Source organism: Schistocerca piceifrons, chromosome 2, assembly GCF_021461385.2.
Source record: "Schistocerca piceifrons isolate TAMUIC-IGC-003096 chromosome 2, iqSchPice1.1, whole genome shotgun sequence".
Lineage (NCBI taxonomy): Eukaryota > Metazoa > Arthropoda > Insecta > Orthoptera > Acrididae > Schistocerca > Schistocerca piceifrons.
Window position 1 is genome coordinate 138767146 of NC_060139.1, and position 22276 is coordinate 138789421.

At 42.4% G+C, this 22276-nt stretch overlaps 1 protein-coding gene across 1 annotated transcript in view; it reads left to right on the plus strand.

The window, feature by feature from the left end:
- Positions 1-22276, plus strand: part of LOC124775195 (sialin-like) — a 526531-nt gene that overhangs the window by 296788 nt on the left and 207467 nt on the right. Inside the window, exon 3 of the mRNA XM_047250034.1 lies at positions 10173-10219. Within this exon, the coding sequence (XP_047105990.1) occupies positions 10173-10219 (47 nt within the window). The remainder of the gene's footprint in view (positions 1-10172; positions 10220-22276) is intronic.

Genomic DNA, 22276 nt, shown 5'->3' on the forward strand with positions numbered 1-22276 from the left:
GCGCTGTAAGCGTCAGAGTATGTATGCACACCAGCAGTCGCGCAGCAAATGGCTATTCCTCAGTTTGATCCGAGACGCCCAGCAGGATTGTCTCCATGAAGGATTGTACACAGCTGGTGAAACTCTTTTACGAGAACGGTGACTGTGCGCCAGTTGCCCCTCGGAAGGTCTGGACACTCAAGGGAACGAAAAAAAACGCATTGGTCCGATGTCTGCCAAGAGTCTGGAGAAAATGTTTACAAAATTCTAAAGGACACGTTTTTTTGGAGTACAATGTGGCAGAGGCAGGAAAGCATTTGATCCGTCGTCTGTCGAAGGTGTGGCCACAGCATTGCAGGAATGGTCGAACAGTGGTGTGCACACGTGCAGTGCACGGGTAATTGCCCGAATGTTGGACATGCCTCTCAGCATGGTGCATGAAGTCCTACGAAACATCCTGCATTGCTACCCATTCAGAGTCACTCATGTTCAGGAGTTCCTTCCCGCTGAGCTTCCATGAAACAAACGTTCACTCTGGAATTTCTTGCTCACACTGAAGCTGACAGACGAAGCTCATTTCCATCTCCTTCGAGGAAAAGAGTCCTGCGAGTCCTGTTACCTCTATCGTCATTGGTAAACGCTACGAGAGAGGCGAACAGCATGTTGAACATGTCTTGCGCCAGTCTCACGACAATTTGAAACCGGTGTCATTTAGCTTTTTATGCAGTTTTTGGCAAAAACTTATTTTTCTATCCGATGCGGTGCGACCTTGCCGTGGTGGATGGGCTTACCTAACTAACATTGCAACAACTGTTGATTGCCGAACTACAGTCACCCACTTTGACCAGTACGGATGGTGTAGTGTGCAACTCAACCGATAGACGTACTGCGATTCAACTGTCATTTGTAGCTGATCTTATACCACCAACTGTTAGTAAAATTTTCGATAGCTTTTTGTTCCATAACGTTCCCCCTGCATCAATAATAGGGTCTTCAAATTTGACGTCATTCTGACAGTGGTTCTCTTTCTACAGCGTTGTGAAACTTGAGTTATGGACACACTTTATGTAGGCTGATAGTGTGGACAGCCGGCATAGGGCGCGCTGTCGACCGTGGAGTACTCCATTTCCGGCTTGTGGTGGCAGGCATGCAGATCCTTCGTCGAGACTCACCAAACCCCATGTGCTGCAGACTTAGTTACGAACCAGCCGTTAGACAGTTCAAGTTAGCACAAGCAGCTCACTCAGTACAGTTCTGTGAAGACTGCCTTCCGACTTAGCAGTCGCTATTTACGAAGAACTTGAACCAACTCAGAGTGTCTCCAGTGTTATCTTCAGTGACAGGATGAAGGAATGCCAGGACGTAGCGAAGTTGTTTTAGATATCACTGTATTAGGTATAGGACATCAAGCGCCAAGCATAAATACTATTACAGTTAAGTACCATTTTGTAATATACTTTCAATGTATGTTATTTATTATTTCTTATTGTGTCGCCACATTTTTGTTGTAGTCCTGCACTGTCAGATAAGTGTTTATTTGCCAAGTGTGCAAATCAGCCGCCATTAAGACACCTAGTAGGGAAACTTTCCTGCTACTGTGGCTGTTTGGGATTAGTTCATAGTGGCATTAAGGACTACATTTACAACATCCACCTTCTTTCAGTCTCTTTACTGCGACTGTAGCACAGGACCTAAACGGCGATGTTTGACAGGCATCTGTAGTTAGTTCCCTCCACGCCGAGGCGGCCGGTGTTCCGGCCCAGAACACGTGCTGCCATCTGTGCAGCGCTGCTGTCGGCAGAGCCCCGCGCGTTCCGAATTCTCAGCGCGCCAGATAAAATCAATATGTTAGGCCGGAAAACGATTGAAATATTACTAAATTTATTCGCGGCCGTAACGGGCTACAGCGACAGGAAAGGGCTGCCTCGCACATGGAGCGACGGCCGTAGAACTATGCTCGCTCGCACATACTGGCCGCGCTCCAGACACGTTTTTACTGTCGCTGGAGATGGTGCTGTAATTTCTGACCGGAGCTGGAGCTGCCGTCCTAGAACTGAGGACATTTGAAGTAATTCCTCGCTTGAAGAAATGTATATGCTTGGGGATGTTGGGCGAAGTGTAGGAAACGAAGCTCGTTACAATCCAAGTCCACGATGAACTTCGCATTTAATGTTGCAGACAGTCAGAGGAAAATCGTCGGCGATCTACAGCTGCATGCTTGGACGTCACGTCATAATAAAAAAATACTATGAAATGGAGGAAGATCTGCAGACAAATAATGCTTGGTGCAATGTGAACATCATTTCTGTAAGACTTCACAAAAGTTGTGCAGTTTCGCGTGTTTTGCACTCAGCAGAGTGTTTCTTGCAGCCTGCCACTACTGTTTGCTGTTTGTTTTTGCTTGCAGTTTCTTGTGTGTGTGTGTGTGTGTGAGCCTTCGTGTGTGCGCTAGCAGCTGCACGTGTATGTGTCTGTGCCTGTGTCTCAGAGAGAGAGAGAGAGAGAGCGAGAGAGAGCGAGTGTGAGAGAGGGAGACAGCTAGGAGAACAGATAAATGGGCGACAGAGAGAGAGAGAGAGAGAGAGAGAGAGAGGCAGAATGCGAGTGTAAGAAAAGATGTGGCTAAAATATTTAGCAGAGATATGAATGGAGAGGGTGTGGAGGGGGTGAGGGGCGGTTAGAGCTCAGGGGGGGTCGGGGATGGGGGCAACAGTTGAAGAAACTGGCAGGAGGTAAGATTGAGGAACAGGATAAGGTTGTGTTGGTGAGGGGGTGGGAGGGTTTGGAGAGTTGTCAAAGTTCTTCTACTGTTGCACCACCAGCCAAATTCTAAGCCCCACTCATCTGCACCCCTTCTTCCATTTCACTCAACACACCTCTCAGTTGAACATCTAAAACATTTTCTCTGATTCTCTATCTCTCGCGCGCGCGAGAGTGAAAGTGTACAAAAACAAATTTATTCACAAGATAGATAGTTTTCTCAACGTACACGGAAAACAAACGAACTCACAAAAACACTGCGGTGATTGTGCAATAGGCAACCCTATGGTAATAATTATCTGAAGGCAACTTCTGTGAAGTTTTGCAAAAATGAAAGCGTGTCCCTACAACCTGAAAAATGGCGAGGGTAAAAGCGGAACCAAATTTTTTCGGTTTCAGCTTCCGCTAACAACGAAGGAAAAGAGAAAGAAAGGAGTTAACACCGAAGGTAAACTGGATGACAAATTTAGTAATAGAGCCTTTGTCAACTTTTTCCTATTCTTATCAATTTTTTTGTTTGTTGACCATTTTATTCCCTTCACGTGAAGGCACAAAGGGGCAAGTATTGGTACTTTTTAACCAAGTGATATGATAATGTATACTTACAGCTTTTTTTAAAAATAAGAAATTAAAAATCTTTATTTTGGATTATATTAGAATAAAGGGTTCTCCCTCGTGATTTACTGTGAAACACAGATAGTCATGGTGTGGCTGGCGTTAAGGCACTGTCGATGTTAATGACCATTGCGGCAAGTCCATCGAGGACCGTTCCCAGTAAATGCTGTGTAGGTTTGAAGGACGTAAAGATGGAGGGATGAGGGGCGACAGTACAAATGTTTGCTGTGTCCGGGGGTTGGAGATCTAATTGATACATGGTGGAACACCAAGACAATTGGGTTAATTGTGGGTGAGCCAGACACGACCGTCTCATGGCGAGAATTCTAGGAACGTGTAGTTCCTCCATGAAGAATTTCGCTTAGAGCTCTCGTCAGACTTATTATTCATTACATTTCGCTATTGTAGTAACCCTATCAAGTAGGATTAACGAAAATATCAGAGGAGGTTAACACAAGGGGTGTACAGTTATTCGTGAGATCATGTGGTCAGCGCGTGGCATCAAAACAGTCCACAACGAACTTCACTACAAGCAGCTACAGGCAAGGCGTTGTCCATTTCACAAAGCACTGGGTGTAGCCTTGTACCTTGAGCATAGCGAACCTCGGAACACATGCCAGAGGTCGACAGAAACAGTTACCAGAATTTTCTGCTGTTATTGCTGCTGGGAGACACAAGGTTTTGGTTTATCTATACATTTAAGTGCTATATAATATACTGAAGCTGTTTCATAGGTATTGTTAGTGTTCAATTACAGAATATTATGGTGAGCAAAATTATATATCTTTTTAAAACTGGTTATATAATGTGTGGAAGGTTAAGCCATGCTTCATCGGTCGTGCGCCATCTTGTAACTTGAAGGGAAAGATCTTCAACAATGGCAAATGGGATGCTTGCAAATGAAACGAGTTTCTTTAACTTCTTAACGATTTTACCTTTCTTAAAAAATTAAATTTGTGCTTCTATTTCAGAATATATTTAAGTTATAAATGGTTTTTGGTAATACTTCTACTTAATCTGATTTCTCTTATTGAATATAGATATGTAGTAAAGTAATGGTGTAAAAGTTAGAATATTAAATACGGAACTAACAAGATTATCTGCATTACACATTTTAAAATTTCAATAGACTATATGTTCCTGGGTACATGGCCAAGTAGTACCTTCGAACAAGTTTTCTCATTTGGAAAAACCTTAATTTTTTGGAGCAATTTTTGTAATTTCAGGAAAAGAATGCAGCACACAGAAAGTGACTGACATCGTTTACAAATTAAATGAGAAACCGTATTAAACTTGTGTTACACGGGTGGGTAGAGCCAAAAGCCCGGAAAGTGTACAACGCTCTCCCCTACTTATATTCTGAGACGGTACGTTCCAGCGTGACACAAGAAATGTGATACTTATTCCGACAGCCTCCGCGCCTGGTATTCATGAGAGTTCATACCCAGAACTATCGTCAGTCCCACATGTAATTTGGGAATGGAATAGGAAAGCGGAGGATAAAATACCTGTAAATCACGGACCCTTTGACTCTCGCCGAATATTTCTTACGGTGTAGAGATGCAGATACAATTTCTGCATGATACTGGACGATATCTTGCGTACTGGGTAAGTAGACGTAGCTGTAGATGCAAAACACAAAAATCAGGAGATAAATTTGGTAGTGTAATCTTTTGAATTGGTTGAGTCTCGAGTCAACAGAACGGACAAAGATCAAACACTGTGTTGTTTGCGGTACGCCTGCACTATCAGTTTCAACGTTGTAGACATTTTAGTATTTTATGTTCTCTACGTAGTATTTTTACTTTCACTGGATTTTACCTTATAAATTTAAGGTCAAGAGGGCCTCAGTTACAGATAACTAGGAGTCCTTTACGTATCCTACGATAATTAGTGTTTGTGATGTGATCGGACTGAATTACATTCATGACGTTATTTATAATGTTGGTAAAAACACAATAATAATATTAATAAAACTAATGCCATCCCGTCATCTTTGGCGCTCTGGAATCAACACCATATAACACGAAGGATGTAGTAAAGACAATGAAGTACAAGTTACAGTACTGCTCAGTATCTTGCGTAAAGTTTTATAAAAACTGTTAAGTCACCATGTCTACCTTCCGGGAAGCTGGAAGGAACAAAGAATAGTTGTGACTGTATTTCACAATATAATTTCTGTTGTGAAAAATAAAGATAGTAAAATAATAATAATACAATAACTTCCCAACAAGAAGTATTCACGTTGTGTCCAAACTGTTTACAGGGATTCAATAAATAAAATCTACACTCAGTGAAAGTAATAACAATTATAATAAAAAAGAAAACGAAAAAGGAAAAAATAAAGCTAAAGATGAACAGATGGGTTGTACCATGGATTTTTGAGTTGTAAACCTCAACTAATTACCAAGCAGATACAGATTAAGATATGAAATTTGCGTATCTGTTACTCTGACTACAGCAAGGCTTTTGATTCAGTTGGCCTTTATTGGTTACTTCAGACTTTCGATGTTCACAGAATGTATTGCAATTTCATCTACTCCTTGGAAACAATGATCAACAAATGCATGACAAGTCTGCGCCTCAAAAATGAGATTAACACAATTGCTTTCATTAACAGGGTGGTATTTCCGTAAGACTTTATATTCACTTTTGTGTTCAGTTTGGTCTTGAATCTTTTGTGCTATTGAATGAACTCTAATAGCCACAACCACATCACGCACTTATTCTACTAGTGTTACGTAAGACTATATGTAGAAAATCAGAAACAGTTGGAGAACTGACAAAGTACGAGGAATCAGCTATTCAAATGAACAATATCTTGTAATTGAATGGTCCTGAAATATATTATGCGGTTGTTTCAAGAATAGAAGGACCTCAAGAGCTTCCAGAAAAATGCGAGAACCGTAGGACAACCTTAGAAGGTCTCTAACCAACTTCATTTGTTTCAGACACATGAACTCATAAGCTTTGGAGAAAGAAAAGGATGACTCTGGGACAGGTTGAATTTCTTCTTCACTTGAACGTTACCTGCTACCACAAAGCTATGTTCAAGTGAAGCTAAACAGTGATAAAGTTTTACAACAGAAAACACACACATATATATATATATATATAATGCAATTAGAGTAACGATAAGAATAGGGAATAGATTGTAGCTGAAAGAAGTGTGAGTATTAAAAGGGAATTATGTCACAAATTATTAACGTGGCATCCAGACACATGATGACGTCTCTAAAATAATCACCGAAATTTGGACTTGGAGTAACAGTTAACGGAAAATGTTCCTCCTTAATAAAATAAAGATAACATTCTTTCACCATTGTAGAAAGTGACAAATTAAAGGTGTACTGTAGCTCAGTATATTTACTGATAAAACAATCAGATACTGTGGATCTGACATAAGATGACCAGTAAAGGCGAATAAGTAGATTCCTAATAAGAGTTTCTGTTGCAAACACACATGATCTGCAGTGAGAAGATGACGAGATATTGCGACAGGGGAGATGAACTAGATACTATGTGGGAACAAACTGGTATACGTAATTCCTGTGGTGATGTCAGGCTTTATCCACAGAAAACAGAATAATCTACTGGACCTACGATTGAATCTTTTGCTTGGAAACCACAAAAGGCAGTTGTGCCGAGCACCTGCAGAATAACTCGTCGAGTTATCAAAGAATATAGTTAATATCCTTATAGTTTTTTGTTTAAACCGTTATCATTATCAGTAATATACAAATGTGAATAAGGTAACGAATAACAGCAATTATAATAATAATGGTAATGATAGTAATAAAAAATAAAACGTTATGAAGTCAGCAACAGGATTTTGATTATTTATTGAATGTGCGTAATAAAAACAATTATAACTGTTTTGTGGAATATGGGGTGTGTTTATACTGCAACAGGAGTGGATTTCAGAGTTTAAAAAATGCCAAGAGAAAAGGGAGCGAGGATAGAAGTGATTGATTGACATATCATACTGAAAAAATAGGATCAGTTGCTATGAAAGAGGAGGCAGAGAAACATGAAAAGTAGTGAAAAAAGAAATGAATTTCTGCGCAGTTGAACTGTTACAAATTATATTCTGTCATTGAGGGAATAGCAAAATACATTCCAACATCATCTTACATCCAGCACGGTGTCAGATTCATTGCAGAAATGTAAGATAACTGGTTCCAGACACAGATAGCAGTAATACGGGATACAGATAAAGTCGATAGAAAAATTTTCAGACCTTGTTCACAGATATTGCTGATGTATTAATACACTGGGCTCGTAATGTCTCTGGCAGCGTGAAGTACGGATTTCGATATTAAACGTAATTAAATCCACTACGGTACTCACTGCGTTTTGACGAGTGTGGTATCATGTGAACAGGGCAGGCATAACAGGCATAACGCATCACAAAAGTTGTATGACTGATGTTGTAACTTTCAATCGGAAATAATGTTTCAAACGTAGCACTGTGGCTGACGTGATATCCATTGCAATCTGTGCGGACGACGTGCAGTGGTAATTATGACAGATACAAAGGGCGTTAAAAAAGTTTTTCGCAGACGTCTCTAATTTTTTTATTTTTTGCAGGAGGAGAATGAAATATTTTGTGAACATACGTGGAACATTTAGCTATACATTGAGCCTACGCAATGTTGCATCCATCAGCTGTGACGCATCTGACCCAACGTTCTTTCCCTGATGTAATTGTACTTTGGTAAAATTCTGGGGATTGACTTTTACACTAACGCTTGACACAGGAAACAAGGCCTTTCTCACTATCAAATGTTTTACCGCGCAGGTGGGCCTTCAGACGACCAAAGAGGTAAAAATCAGACGGAGCCAAGTCTGGACTGTAGGGAGGATGCGGAACAATTTTCCAACCCATTTTCATGATTTTCTCCTGCGTCATAAGGGCTGTATGGGGTTTGGCATTGTCATGGTGTAGTCTGATGAGCTGTGGTCTGTGGGTCTTGATGGCACGCCGCAGCTTGTCCAATAACAAGTAGTAACGGTCCCGGTTAATTGCGGAGTCAGGTTCCAAAAAGTCAATGAAAATGACACCACACTGATCCCAGAAGAAGGAGGCCATCGCCTTTCGGCCTGCTGTTAGTGAAAGTCTTGGTTTCTTCTTCTGAGGGGAACCTCGATGACGCCACTCCATGGATTGGGTTTTGATCTCAGGTTCGGACAAAAACAATCATGTTTCATCCTGGGTAGTGACGCCGTCAGAACACTGTTTCCACTCTTCAGTTAAGGTCTTCATGAGACCCTCGCACACATTCTTCCTCATCGTTTTTCATTTCTCTTGTCAATAATTTAGGCAACCAACGTGCACAGATTTTTCTGTGCCCTAGTGACTGTAACAGTGATACCACACTACCAAACGACAAACAAGTCATTTCAGCAAGCTGTCGTGTCGTCACACATCTGTCATATTGGATGATTAGATCAATGATCTCCTCATTCACATCACTCACTGCCGTCGATGGTCTACCGCGTCGCGGATTGTCCAGCAGAGAGAAATAACTTTCTTTAAACCTCTGCAACCATCGCTGGATACTGCTGCGATCCACTGTGACCTCCCCATAAACAGGGAACCACTTCCTGTGAATGAATGTGGCAGAGTCATAGCCAGTCTTGAAGAGGAACTCCATCACCAACCGTTGTCGCAATCTGACATCTGCTACTCGGTTGATTACGGCTCACCTGTAAATAAAAGAAAATACTTTTGTATACCAACTTACAGCTAAATTTCCAAGTATGTTCACAAAAAATTTCATTTTCCTCCTGAAAAAAATAAAAAAAATAGAGACGACTGTGCAAAACTTTTGAACGTCCTTTGTATTTAAAAAACGCCATAGTTCACCGGCAAGAGCTGGTGATGAATACTTCGTTAACATTAGCGATCTCACTCCTAGACCTTCATCAGGTACCCTATACACCGGGGGAGTAGGCACATGAAATGCATGTCATATTTAATTGTAAACATAATAAATGTGAAATAAAATTGATATGAAATGTACTAAATATGAAGTGTGTCTTATGTGTCTTCACCCATGACAGAGAATACTTGATGATGGTCTGAGTACTAAAGCCAGTTGTAATAGGTATTTATTAGAATCTCTTGGCAGAGAGCTATGATGTTCTCTAATTACTTATGAGAATTGTTGTTTGCCAATTATTTTACGGAGATGAATGCTTTCCATGTATAGTTAATAACCACTATAGATGGATTACGTGATCACTGAGGCTATTCCAAACTGGAACGTGCCAATAATGATTGCCGAATTCAAGAATTGATCTTCGTTCAGATAATTTTGTTCCCGTATACTGCTGCCCGAACAATGTGACAAAATACCTAACTTACAACGGTAGGTATATGATAAACCATCTGTAAGCGATAACTTCGCATTTGAGACCGCTGTCATTTTTCGGGAGTTCCTACAATTGACAGCCAATTGGAATCCCAGATGCAGACATATTCGTAGACTGTTAAAAATGCTTGTTAGCTGTATCAAAATTTCATAGAAATGGTGACTACGTGGAAAAATTCTGTTTGGAATACCTGACACATTTGTAATTTTCTTAGTACTAAGTAGCTTCTCTTACTGTTTAAAAGTATCTTCTACATTAACTTTCGAATCAAGTCGTATTTATTAAACTAATCTATAAAGAAAGTCAATATTTGATAAAACATGTTCTGAGAACTTGAAACTGGTATTTAAGATGTATTGAATATTAATTGCACGATAGATATATTAAGTGTGAAACTAATTAAGAGAGGAAAATTTAAACTGTCATTTCAATTGTTTCAGCACGTACGATGTGGAGTGCAACGGGAAGGTATCGGAAACGCAGAAAGGTAAGCAGCTACGCTTTCTTCCTGACATCAATGACTGTGCCAAGTAAGGAAAAAAAAAGCTTAAAAGTATCCGCTGACGTCGACTTCATTACAGACAATGACACTAGGATGAGTACATTGCATCACTCATAGCCCGTCTGAAGGCTTTGGAAGGCCTGTTCAACGAAAATTATGCTGTTTATCCAGTTTGCAGGTGGATCTGCAGACATGAAGTCACTGAGGGAGTTAGTAAACATGAATCGAGAAATTGTATCTAAACTTTTGTATCATCCATGTGTATTTATCATGTGCAGTATGTAGGACTCTTTAATGTACACTGCTGGCCGTTAAAATTGTAACACAATGAAGGCGATATGCAGCAAAAGTCTAAATGGCTCAGGATGGTTACACAAATCATTAGCTGTTCAGCACAGCTACATAAAGTAGCTGACACGATGAAGGGAAACTTCTGATCTATACCTCCACGCCGTAGAGAGTGGGCAACGTCACTTCATGTGATGGATAACGTAGACAGAGACCGAGGGATGACCGGGATAAGTCATAACCCCAACATTTGCTGGGCAGGGCACCCTTTTGCCTTGGAAATGAGAAACCATTTCCAAAAGCGGAAGGACCAGCTGATGGTCAACGGCATAGGATGTGGAAGGCAACTGGAAGCCACCACATTAAAGACCTACGTTTATCCCAAGCATCAGCAAAAAACCATGCCAGTTTCTTCCGTAAAATTTTCCGGAGATAAAACAGTCCCCCAATCGGATATCCGAGTGGGGACTGTATAAGATCCAGACAAGGTGAAGGAAAAGAATCCCAATATTAACATAGCAACTTGAAATGTGAGAACACTGCTTCAGTATAGCAAACTAGAAAATCTAAAACTTGAAATGGAACGACTGGAAATCGATATCCAAGGGGTATCTGAGATGAGACGGCCCCAATCAGGTGATTTCTGGTCTGAAGAATACAGAGTAATTCACACCGGAACTGACCAAGATAGATCAGGAACGGGAGGAGTTAGAACAATTTTGAGGAAAAACTATGGCTCACGTGTCAAGGGATATGTGCAGTATAGCTCTCGAATAATACTAGTCAAACTTGAAACTAAACCAAAGGACATTGTGATAATACAAATATACATGCCAACATCCAAAGATGAAGAAGCAGTCGTTGACGAAATATAAGAAGAAATAAGTAATGCGATGAGAAATGTTAAGGGAGATGAAAACCTGATTGCCATAGGAGACTGGAATGCGATTGTGGGTGAAGACCCGGAGGAAGGAATTGTTGGCAAATTTGGACTTGGAAGAAGAAATGAAAGAGGAGATCGACTCATCAGGTTCTGCTCGAGGCACCAATTAGTTGTTGCAAACACACTTTTCCAACGTCACAAACGAAGAAGATACACATGGAAAGCCGCTGGAGACCTGAGGAGACAACAGATTGATTACATTCTAGCGAAAGCACGTTTTAGGAACCGGTAAAAGAAAGCAGGAGCTATCCATCTGCAGACACAGGCAGTGACCACAACCTGGTCCTGATGAAAAGTTCGCTCAGATTCAAATGTTTGAAGAAGAAGCCAGTAAAACTTAAATGTGAACTAGAAAAACTGGAAACTAAGGGACTTGGTAGTGCGCTATGCTCACGGCACACACAACTCAGCTAAAAATTTTCAAAATGGTGGAGTAAATGGAGACTGGGATCAAATTAAATCTGGTATATAAAAAGCAGCAGAAAAGATATATGGAAAAACTAAAACCAAAAACAAGAGGAAATGGATTGCAGCAGATATTATTGTACTTATAGGAAACAGGAGGTTATACAAAAATGCAACTGATGAACAAGGAAAAGCTGAATACAGAAGACTAACGAATTTAGTCAATAGAGAAGCTAGGAAAGCAAAAGAAAATTTTCTTGAGGAAATGTGCGGGGAAGTGGAAGAAAATATGCAAAACGGAAGAACTGATTTAGCCTAAAGAAGAGAAAATAATTTTTTTAACAAACGTGAATCAACACTCTCAGGCACAATAGAAAATCAAGAGGGGAAAATGCTGTTTGGTGAAGACAGATGGAAATAATACTTAGAGGAGTTGTTTGCCTGAACACCTCTTTCAGAGGAAGTAATAGGAAGAGAAGAGCAAGTAGACGAAGATAACATTCTGCAAGAAGAATTTGACTAAGCTCTAAAGGATCTACGGGACAACAAAGCAACAGTTATTGATGACATCCCTGCAGGACTAATAAAGAATGTTGGTGACAGCATGAAAACAATGCTGCTTAAACTTATTAGGTCCATCTATAACACAAGAGAGGTACCGACAGACTTCCAGAAATGCATCATTGATCCTATACCAAAGAAGGCAGCAGCTAAAAAAGCTGAACAGTACCGAACTTTAAGCCTAATATCACATACATCAAAAATTCTAATAAAAATAATTTTGAAGAAATTGAAGAGAAGGTGCAGGATATGCTGAGTGAAGATCAGTTTGGTTTCGGAAGGGGACTGGGAACAAGAGAAGCGATGCTGGAACTGAGACTCCTTATCGAAACGCAATTACAGAAAAATAAACCCATTTATATTACCTTTGTAGACCTGGAAAAGGCATTTGATAATGTTATCTGGCAAGAGATGTTCAGAGTGCTGATCAAAAGTGGAATGAAGTACAAAGACATCCGTTTGATACTCAGTTTCTATAAGAATGAGGTGGCAGTGATTAGGAACTGTCACCAGAAACAAGAAGCAAGTATTAGATAAGGGATAAGACAAGGATGTGTTCTCTCTCCTCTTAATTCAATGCTTACATCTAGGAAGCTGTAGACAAAGTTCGAGAAAGTACTGACATGGTGATCAAAATTAATGGGCAGAAGATAGACATGCTACATTATGCAGATGATATTGCTATAGTCACGGAGACAAGAGAAGATCTAGAGGAAGTGCTAAGAGTAATGTAAAGGATTCTATGCAATCAGTATAGAATGAGAATAAACAAGAAAAAGACTAAAGTGATGGAATGCAGTACAGGAGCAGAATATGAGCCTCCGAAAATGAGAATTGGAAGAGAGGAGCTGGAAGTGATAGAAGAATTTACTTACCTGGGAAGCAAAATCACAAGGGATGACAGAAGCCGGAAAGAAATTGCGAGCAGAATACCAAAGGCCAAAATTGCATTTAATCGGAGGAGGAACTTACTCACCAGCAAGAACATCAGTCTGAAAATGAGGGAACGAACGTATCATGAAAGCTTTCGTTTGGAGTGTGGCTCTATATAGATGTGAAACTTGGACAGTGGGGAGAGAAGAGAGAAGACGGCTAGAGGCCCTGGAGATGTGGTGCTATAGAAGGATGATGGAGATCAACTGGAGAGACAAAGTAACTAATGAAGAGGTACTTAGAGGAGTACAGTAAACCAGATGCCTGTGGAGGAACATCCAAACAAGAAGTGACAAACTTATTGGGCACATCCCACGACACAATATCATCATTGGAACAGTAGCAGAAGGAGCTACTGAGGGAAGGGATCGGCGGGGGCGACGAAGGATTCCATACATGCATCTGATCATGAATGAAGTTGGATGTAACATATACGTGGAAATGAAAAGGAAGGCAGACAGAAGGCAGGAAGGGCGCTCTGCTGCAAACCAACCTCAGGGTTGAACACCAAAAGGAGAAAGAAGAAGAAGACACAGAGTAGGTGGTTGGTTGATATGGGGGATGGGTCTGAACAGCGAGGTCATCGGTCTCATCGGTATTAGGGAAGGACGGGGAAAAAGTCGGCCAAGCCCTTTTAAAGGAACCATCCTGGCATTTTCCTGAAGCTATTTAGAGAAATCACAGAAAACCTAAATCAGAATGGCCAGAGCGGGTTTGAAGCGTCGTCCTCCGCAATGCGAGTCCATTGTGCTAACCACTGCGCCACCTCGATCAGTGAAGTAGGTAATATTAACGCTATTTACATTGTGATTATAAGGAAAGATTACGTAGCAGGTTTTGCATTCACAAATAGCATGTAACATTGTTTAATTTCTCAAGGTCGAGGTTCACACTCATAAAGAATTTTTTAAAGGACGTCATATTCGCCACTGACAGTAGGACTTACACTGATCTGCTTGAACATTAGGACCAACTACCTACTATCGAGATAAACCCGTCCAAGCGAAAGCAGCGTCACTTAACGAGGAATTACACGCAAGGTTCATAGTATCGCTCGACGTGATGTCTGTGAGTAGAATCGGGAAGGCGTGCGATCTACCTGAAGTTGACCGTGGGCAGATTGTGTTGATCCTACATCCAGACGTCGTGGGGTTGAGCGGCTGCCACTGATTACAGATGTTGGACGTCGTAGGCAGGGAAGACTGATAAAACAGGACAGGCGGCGAGCTGTGGCAGAACTAACATCAGACTTTAATGCTGAGCAGAATACTTGTGTGTTCAGGAGGGCCGTACACTATGCGGAATCTCACAGACCCCACGCGACCAGCCCGCCCGAAAAGACACAATAGATATTGTTGCCTCGACCATGCCAGATGGTACAGCCACGTCACATGCCTGAAGTCAGGATATGGACTTATTTGCAATAGGACAAATATACACAGGGGCAGAGCGACCATGACTGGAGCACCATGGACCGTCAGCACGGTGACTATTGTTGCAGCTTTCGTTGACACGGCAACGGATAGAGACGCACCAACTGTGGTGCACTCAGCAACAGTGCTGGTCCACGTGGTATTTTCACGCAAATCTCGGTTCTGCATACAGAATAATAATGGAGATTTCCGTGTCTGGGCGCTCCGGGAAAGGCTAACGTTACTTCTGTGGGCCTAGCGCCTGGCGTGATAGCTTAGGACGACAAGGATACGCGGCAGGGTCACCTCTGGGGCGAACAGCCGCTGATTCGAACAGAGAATGTTACATTTCTGATGTGTTAATGTCAGTGGCTGTGCCCTATGTTCGATGTTTCCATACGTTATCTTTCAACAAGATTACGTCAGACTGTCTGGTACCCTGATATGGTTGAGAGCTTTTTCCAATTACAAAATTGCAGGTAGATACACAGTACTAATGAGTGACAGATATGGATAACTAACTGTATTAGAACATCTTGTAGGAGAAAACGGGAGCTATTTCATCATAGGAGCCAACGGCCTTGCCGCAATGGTAACACTTGTTCCCGTTAGATCACCGAAGTTAAGCGCTGTTGGGATTGGCTAGCAACTGGATGGGTGACAGTCTGGTCTACCGAACGCTGTTGGCAAGTAGGGTGCACTCCGCCCTTGTGCGTCCAATTGGTTCAAATGGTTCAAATGGCTCTGAGCACTATGGGACTTAACTTCTGAGGTCATCAGTCCCCTAGAACTTAGAACTACTTAAACCTAACTAACCTAAGGACATCACACACATCCATGCCCGAGGCAGGTTTCGAACCTGCGACCGTCGCGGTCGCGCGGTTCCAGACTGTAGCGCCTAGAACCGCTCGTCCACTCCGGCCGGCTCCAATTAAGGAGCTACTTGATGGGACGGTATTGGCTCCGTTCACGAAAACTGACAACGTCCGGGAGAGAGGTGTGCTGACCACATGCCGATGGCCGTTGTGGCCGATCGGCTCTAGGCGTTTCAGTCTGGAACAGCGCGACCGCTACGGTCGCAGGTTCGAAGCCTGCCTCGGACATGGATGTTGTGATGTCCTTAGTTAGGTTTAAGTAGTTCTGAGTTCTATGGAACTGATGACCTCAGATGTGAAGTCCCATAGTGCTCAGAGCTTTTTGAACCATTTGACCACATGCCCCTCTATATCCGCATCCAGTGACGCCTGTGGAGTGAGGATAACCCGGCGGTCGTTCGGTACCGCTGGGTGTTCCAGGCCTGTTCGGACGGAGTTTGGTTTAGTTTCATAATAGGAAGGACATTTAGACCCCTGTAACACAATTTCACTAAAGAAAATGCTACAAAGTGCTGAGAAACCTCATCAAAGAGTCTAAAACGATGGTTTACACCGAGAGAATGGAAGGCTCTCAGACCAAAGTTAAAACTAAATGGTCAAATGTAAAAGAGGTAACATGGCAGAATATACATGCTCACCAATTTAAATTGCTTTCATGTGAGAATGAACCTGTTAGAGATTCACCAGAGTTGTGCAAAATATTCAATAACCGTTTCTTATCAAAGGTCAGCAAGTCCAAACAAAATTTTATTGATACTGTTTGAAATCTGATGTTTTGAGCCAACTATATAGTATGCAGCTACAGGACACAAGCAAAGAGGAAGCTGATTCAGTTATTGCATCAGTAAAGAGAAATTACTTCCACAGGTACGATAGAATTTCAACGGGATTACGAAGTGAAATTTAAAAGTTATAAAATGCCGGAAAAATGTTAGTACACCCTTTTAGAGGTTCCTTCTTCACTCTAGACTTATTGGTGCAACGGTGCATATGGAGTACATGAAATGATTACATTGACAGATCTACAGCACAAGTGGTTCTGAGGCACCAGGTACCGACTCAATTAGTATGTGGTGTAGCGTCCACAGGCGCTGAAGTGGCATCCGGTCCATCGTACAGATGGCGAATACTGTCCTGGGATATGTTATGCCACCCCTGCTCGACCTTTTCACGTAGTTCTGTAAGAGTTACTTGTTGACGAGTCAGAAGCGTCACATTCGTCCAGTCCCGCATGTGCTCGATTGAAGATAAGTCCAGATATCGTGCTGACCAAGGAAGTTGCTACATGTCTTGCACAGCACATTGAGTTCCACGGGCACATTATCCTGCTAGAACAGCACATCACTTTCCTGTTGCACGAATGACAAAAAAAGGGCCTGACAACATTCTGCACGTACCGAGCGTTCTCTCTCAGGGCAGCGAGACCTCAGACCATACGGCCTGGAGAGGGGCCAATTTGTCTTGGACGAATGCACTCTACGAGACAGCCCTCACCAGGTCTACGTCGTACCCGCTAACGACCATCACTTGAGTGCAGGCAGAATCTGCTTTCATAGCTGAAGATCAGGGTGCGCTGTTCCATCTCCAAAATGATCCTCTGACGGCACCAGTCGAGCGGCGAACGTCGATAATGTGGCGTGAATGGAAGACGGGCTGGAGGTGTGCGTGCCCGTAGTCTCACTGCTAACAGCCAGTTCACAACAGTTCGTGTTGAGAAGTCAGGACTCACAAGCCCTCACTTTCTGTGCTATCGTAGCCATACGATCTGCCACTGCTGCCCTTACAGTACGACGATCCTGGCGGATGTCTGTGCTGCATGAGCGTCCAGAACCTCGTCTGGGTGTGAGAATGTTCACGTTACCACCTGTACCAGTGTCATCGTTTCACAGCTGGCGCAGAACATCCAGTTTATGTGGCAATTCTTCGAAAGAACTATTTCGCCAGTCGGAAGTCCACAGTTTGATCCTTTTCAAACTCGTTCGGTTGGCTGTAGGAAGCACGGGTGCGTCTCTATGACTTGGTTGGCTGCTTGCTACACACGCTTGCAACACACTGAGCCTTCAGGCTGTGAGCATTCCGTATTAAAGGGTAGACCATTATTAGTACATCCACTCTCCCCCAAGTGGCATATACCGTCATCGGATCAAACTCGACGTCGTGTTTCCAGATGAAGTAATTTTTTTCCGAGGTTGCTTATTGTACCATGAAATACATACAACAGTATTATGAAGCTCATTGCGCTATATACGAGTATTATTTCTCCACTCTGGGACCTGTTCAATTTGTCTTTTAGGTTGGTCGGTTTTCTGATAGACTGAAACAAGAGCTGCAAAGATAATGTAGACAGTGTTTTCAAACATTTTTGAAAAAGAAGTGAATAGGAAAGTGATGGCATAACTCAATACACATTATTTGTTGTCCGTCTCGCAGTTTGGATTCAAGAAAGGAGAAACCACAGAAAATGCAGTTCTTTCGTCTGCGAGGCACTAGCAGGCCTAAACAATTGATAGAACGCAGTAGGTACTTTCATTGATTTAACAGAGGCATTTGAATGTGTGGACCACACAATGCTTTTGCATTAGTTGGAACATTATGCGATTAGGGAAAGAGCTCAACAATGATTGGCTTCATATCTGGAAAATAGAAAGCACCGCGTTGTCCTCCACTGAGAGGAAGTGTGGAGAGGTATGTGACTGGGGTCTTCTAAAGAGGGTGGGATTTCACAGGGTTCTGTTCTGGGTACATATTCTCGATGTATTTGAATGATCTTCTAATAAACATTAGAGATGACGAAAAATTTTTCCATTTAGAGATGACAAGGGTTATCGTGAAAGATGTGGAACGTAACATAAATGATACACTTAATACGGTAGTCAGTAGCCCGAGGCTTGTCAAATAGTCATTGCAGTTGACTATTTTGAATTCCTAGGACTGAGGGTAGATGGAAGGCTTCCTTTGAGGTATAACGTTACAGATCTTGTACAGAAACGGAATGCTAGTATCTTCACTATAAGAATGATCTCCACGGTCTCTGACACTGAATCGCGAATGCTTGTTCACTTTGCTTACTTTCACTCTCTTATCTCGTACGGTGTTATACACTGCTCAGAAAAATTAGAGAGACAACATTTTAAGCACATGCATTATTTTTTCACAGGTGTTTGGAATGAAATAAACTTTTGTTCTGGAAAATGAAATCTTTATTTAACAGAAATGTACACATCCAGTCCTTTTCTCACCAAGCATGTTGGTGCCATGAGAAGAAATTCAACACTATGTCGTAAATCTAAGCGGAAACTTCTTCACTTAAGTCACATAAGGTAGAAAAAGAAACATTTTTATACCTGATTGGTACTCCATTTGCCCCTGTGACTGCCTCACATCTTCGAGGCATGTTGTTGACAAGTCTGCGATCATTTTCTTGTGAAGTTTTTTCCCACTCCTCAGTAATGGCCTTTGTAAGTTGTTCAAGAGTTTGAGGTGCGACAGGACGGTCCCTAACTTATTTGTCAAGCATATCCCCAAATTCTTAACAGGACTGGCTTCAGGACTCAGAACAGGACAGTTTAATATTTGAATCGCGATGTCCTGTAACGTTCCCATGATGGCTGCTGCTGAATGCGTTTTCGCATTTTCCTACAAGATATACTTGACACCCATTACAGCTGTAGTGGGCTTAATATGACTCAATACAATCTCTCTGCGCATTAAGTCAGACTCTGAGTATCTGGTTGTCCGATCGGCTATCAATTGTAATGCCACCCCATACTATGACTGAGCCGCAGCCAAATATGTCCATTTCCTGGACAGCTATCTTATTATAGCGTTCACTAGAACGACGATATACACTTATATGTCCATAGCACTGTGTAGACGAAAGCGGGAATCTCTGCTGCGCCTGCGCCTGTGACGCAGACGTCAGTGTTTATGTTCCTCGGCAAATCGAAGTCGTTCTCTCATATGCACAGCAGTTAATCGAGGGACGTAGTGAGGTCTTCTTTGCCTTAAACCAGCCTCTCGGAATCCGTCACGTACTGTTTGCTCACTGACACTGCAACCAGTTGCTCCTCTCAGATGATTTTTACGGCCTGGGAAGTTTCAGTACACCAGCGGAGAGAACAATTATCCACATATCGGTCGTCTCTGGCTGTTGTGTTCCATTTTCTCACTTGTTCCGATTTTCCTGTGGGTGTACGAATTTCACGAAATCATTTCCAAATCCTCCCAACAACAGATGAAGCCACATTAAGTTATGTAGACACTGCAGAAATAGTCCAACCTTGCTGCAGTAATGTCACTGAACGAACACGTTATGCCTCAGTCAGATGCCTCATCTTGACTGATGAAACATACACAAAGAGTACAGACACTTACTAGATGGTTGGGTCAGATATCACTAGTCCACTTCACTTCTTAGGCACAGCGCGATACATCTGAATACTACCAGTAAGCCATATTTTCAAATGTTTCTAAGAGAATTGTTCTCATTATAGAAACACGCCGGAAAACTAAGAGCAACTGTATATATCTTGTTCAAAAAGATGTCGGTCTTGCAGCCGGTCGTCGTAAACTTCATTGCACGATATTTCGGCTGGACAACTGCCAGCCATCTTCAGGTGAGCCGAACGAGAACTGATGAAGACGTTCTCCGCTCCAGCTTATATAGTGCGCTGATAGTACTGCCGCCCATGCGTTGCAATTGCGGAGACAGAAGGGCCACACCGTCCAGCGGCAGCGCCCTCGCTGGTGGAACTGCAGTACTCAGCTGCCGTCGGTATTCTCTCTGGCCGCAGCTATCGAAGTCTTCTGGCGTCTTCGTATAGACCAAATTTCGGAGACGACGGGATTCGATGCGTTATTCAATTGGTAACCACTGTCACGGTTCATTAGATTTCCCGCAGTGCGTATTTCAACTGATTCTTTGATAATGGAGTCCCAAAAAGTTGTTGCAGTGGCCAAAATCGAAGTTTTGTCGTACTCCATTGAATGTCCGTTAGAAATACAATGTTCTGCAACTGCAGACTTACTGGGTTGCAGTAGGCGAGTGCAACGTTGATGTTCTGTACAACGCTCTTCCACTGTACGCGTTGTCTGTCCTATATAGACCATACCACACTGACACGGTATTTTGTAAATTCCCGCCTTCCGCAGTAACAAATCACTCTTCACCGATCCCAGCAAATCCGAAATCTTAGAAGGCGGACGAAAAACCACTTTCACATTAAAATGGTTAAGAACACTTGCTATCTTGAAGGAGATATTTCCTTCAAATGGAAGAAAAGCTAGGAACTTGGCTCTCGCGTCCTCCTCTTTATCCACTTCCCGGTTCCTGGCTCTAGTTGAGAAGGCCCTGTTAATTTGCCGAGTCGAATACCAATTGTCTCTGAACACCGTCCTCAAATGTCCCAGTTCCTTAGGCAAATTCCCTGCATCCGACACTGTGTGAGCCCTGTGTACAAGGGTTTTAAGTACACTCATGGTCTGGGATGGATGAGGGCAACTTGAAGAATGCAAATACAAATCAGTGTGAGTGGGCTGCGATAGACAGAATGTCCCACAGTGCCGTCACTGTTCCGTTTAACCAAAACATCCAGGAATGGAAGGCAGCCATCTTTCTCTAGTTCCGTACCAAATCGAATATTCTCATAGATAGAGTTAAGATGATGAAAAAACTCCATTAACTTTTCTTCTCCGTGGGGCCACACTGCGAAAGTGTCATCGACGTATCTCCAAAAAACAGTTGGTTTACAGACATATCTTAATCGCGGACTGGTAGACTGTACCAAATTCTCGTCCAATTGTTTTGGTAGTAATACCATTTCATGTCAGATCACCGAAAGTAAGCGCAGTTGGGCTTGATTAGCGCTTGGGCGGGTGACCGTGTGCCAAACCCTGTTGGTAAGTCGGCACACTCAACGCTTGTGCGGCCAACTGAGCAGCTACCTGACTGACAAGTAGCGGCTTCGGTCACGAAAACTGACAACGGCCAGGAGAACGGTGTCCTGATCACATGCCTTTCTACATGCGCATTCAGTGACGTCTATCGGTTGAGGTTGACACTGTGGTCGCTCGGTTCCGGTGGGCCTTTCGACGCCTGTTGGGACAACTCTGTGCAGCCACCAAGAACGTTCTTAGTTCAGAAAAAGGCAGTCAGACTGATCTCCGGCGTCACTTTGATAACTTGATGTAGACCGTTGTTCACATGTCTCTGAATTGAAACCCTGCAAAACCAGATTATATATAAGGGATTTGTTGCTGTCAGCATTGAGTCATTCAGAAGAAACTGCAACATTCATTCAGTGAACATTAGACAGAGAAACAATATGTACTCGGACAACACCTCCTTAAGCAATGTATAAAACGGTGTGCAGTATTTGACAGTTTTTATTTTTAGTAGACCTCCAGAAGAACTGAAAATACTGTGTCATAAGTCCCAAGTAATCAAATTCTAAATTGAAAGTTTCCTCATTCCACACTCCTATTCTGTAGAGGAGTCTTTTGTGGCGGTGTTCGTAGCGACAAACACTTGGCTGTAGAAATGGCTTACGAAGTCACCGCCACACTTTTAATAGCGGGCCGACCGGTCCGCTGGAACAGTAAACAGAAAGATGAAAGCCCAAACACT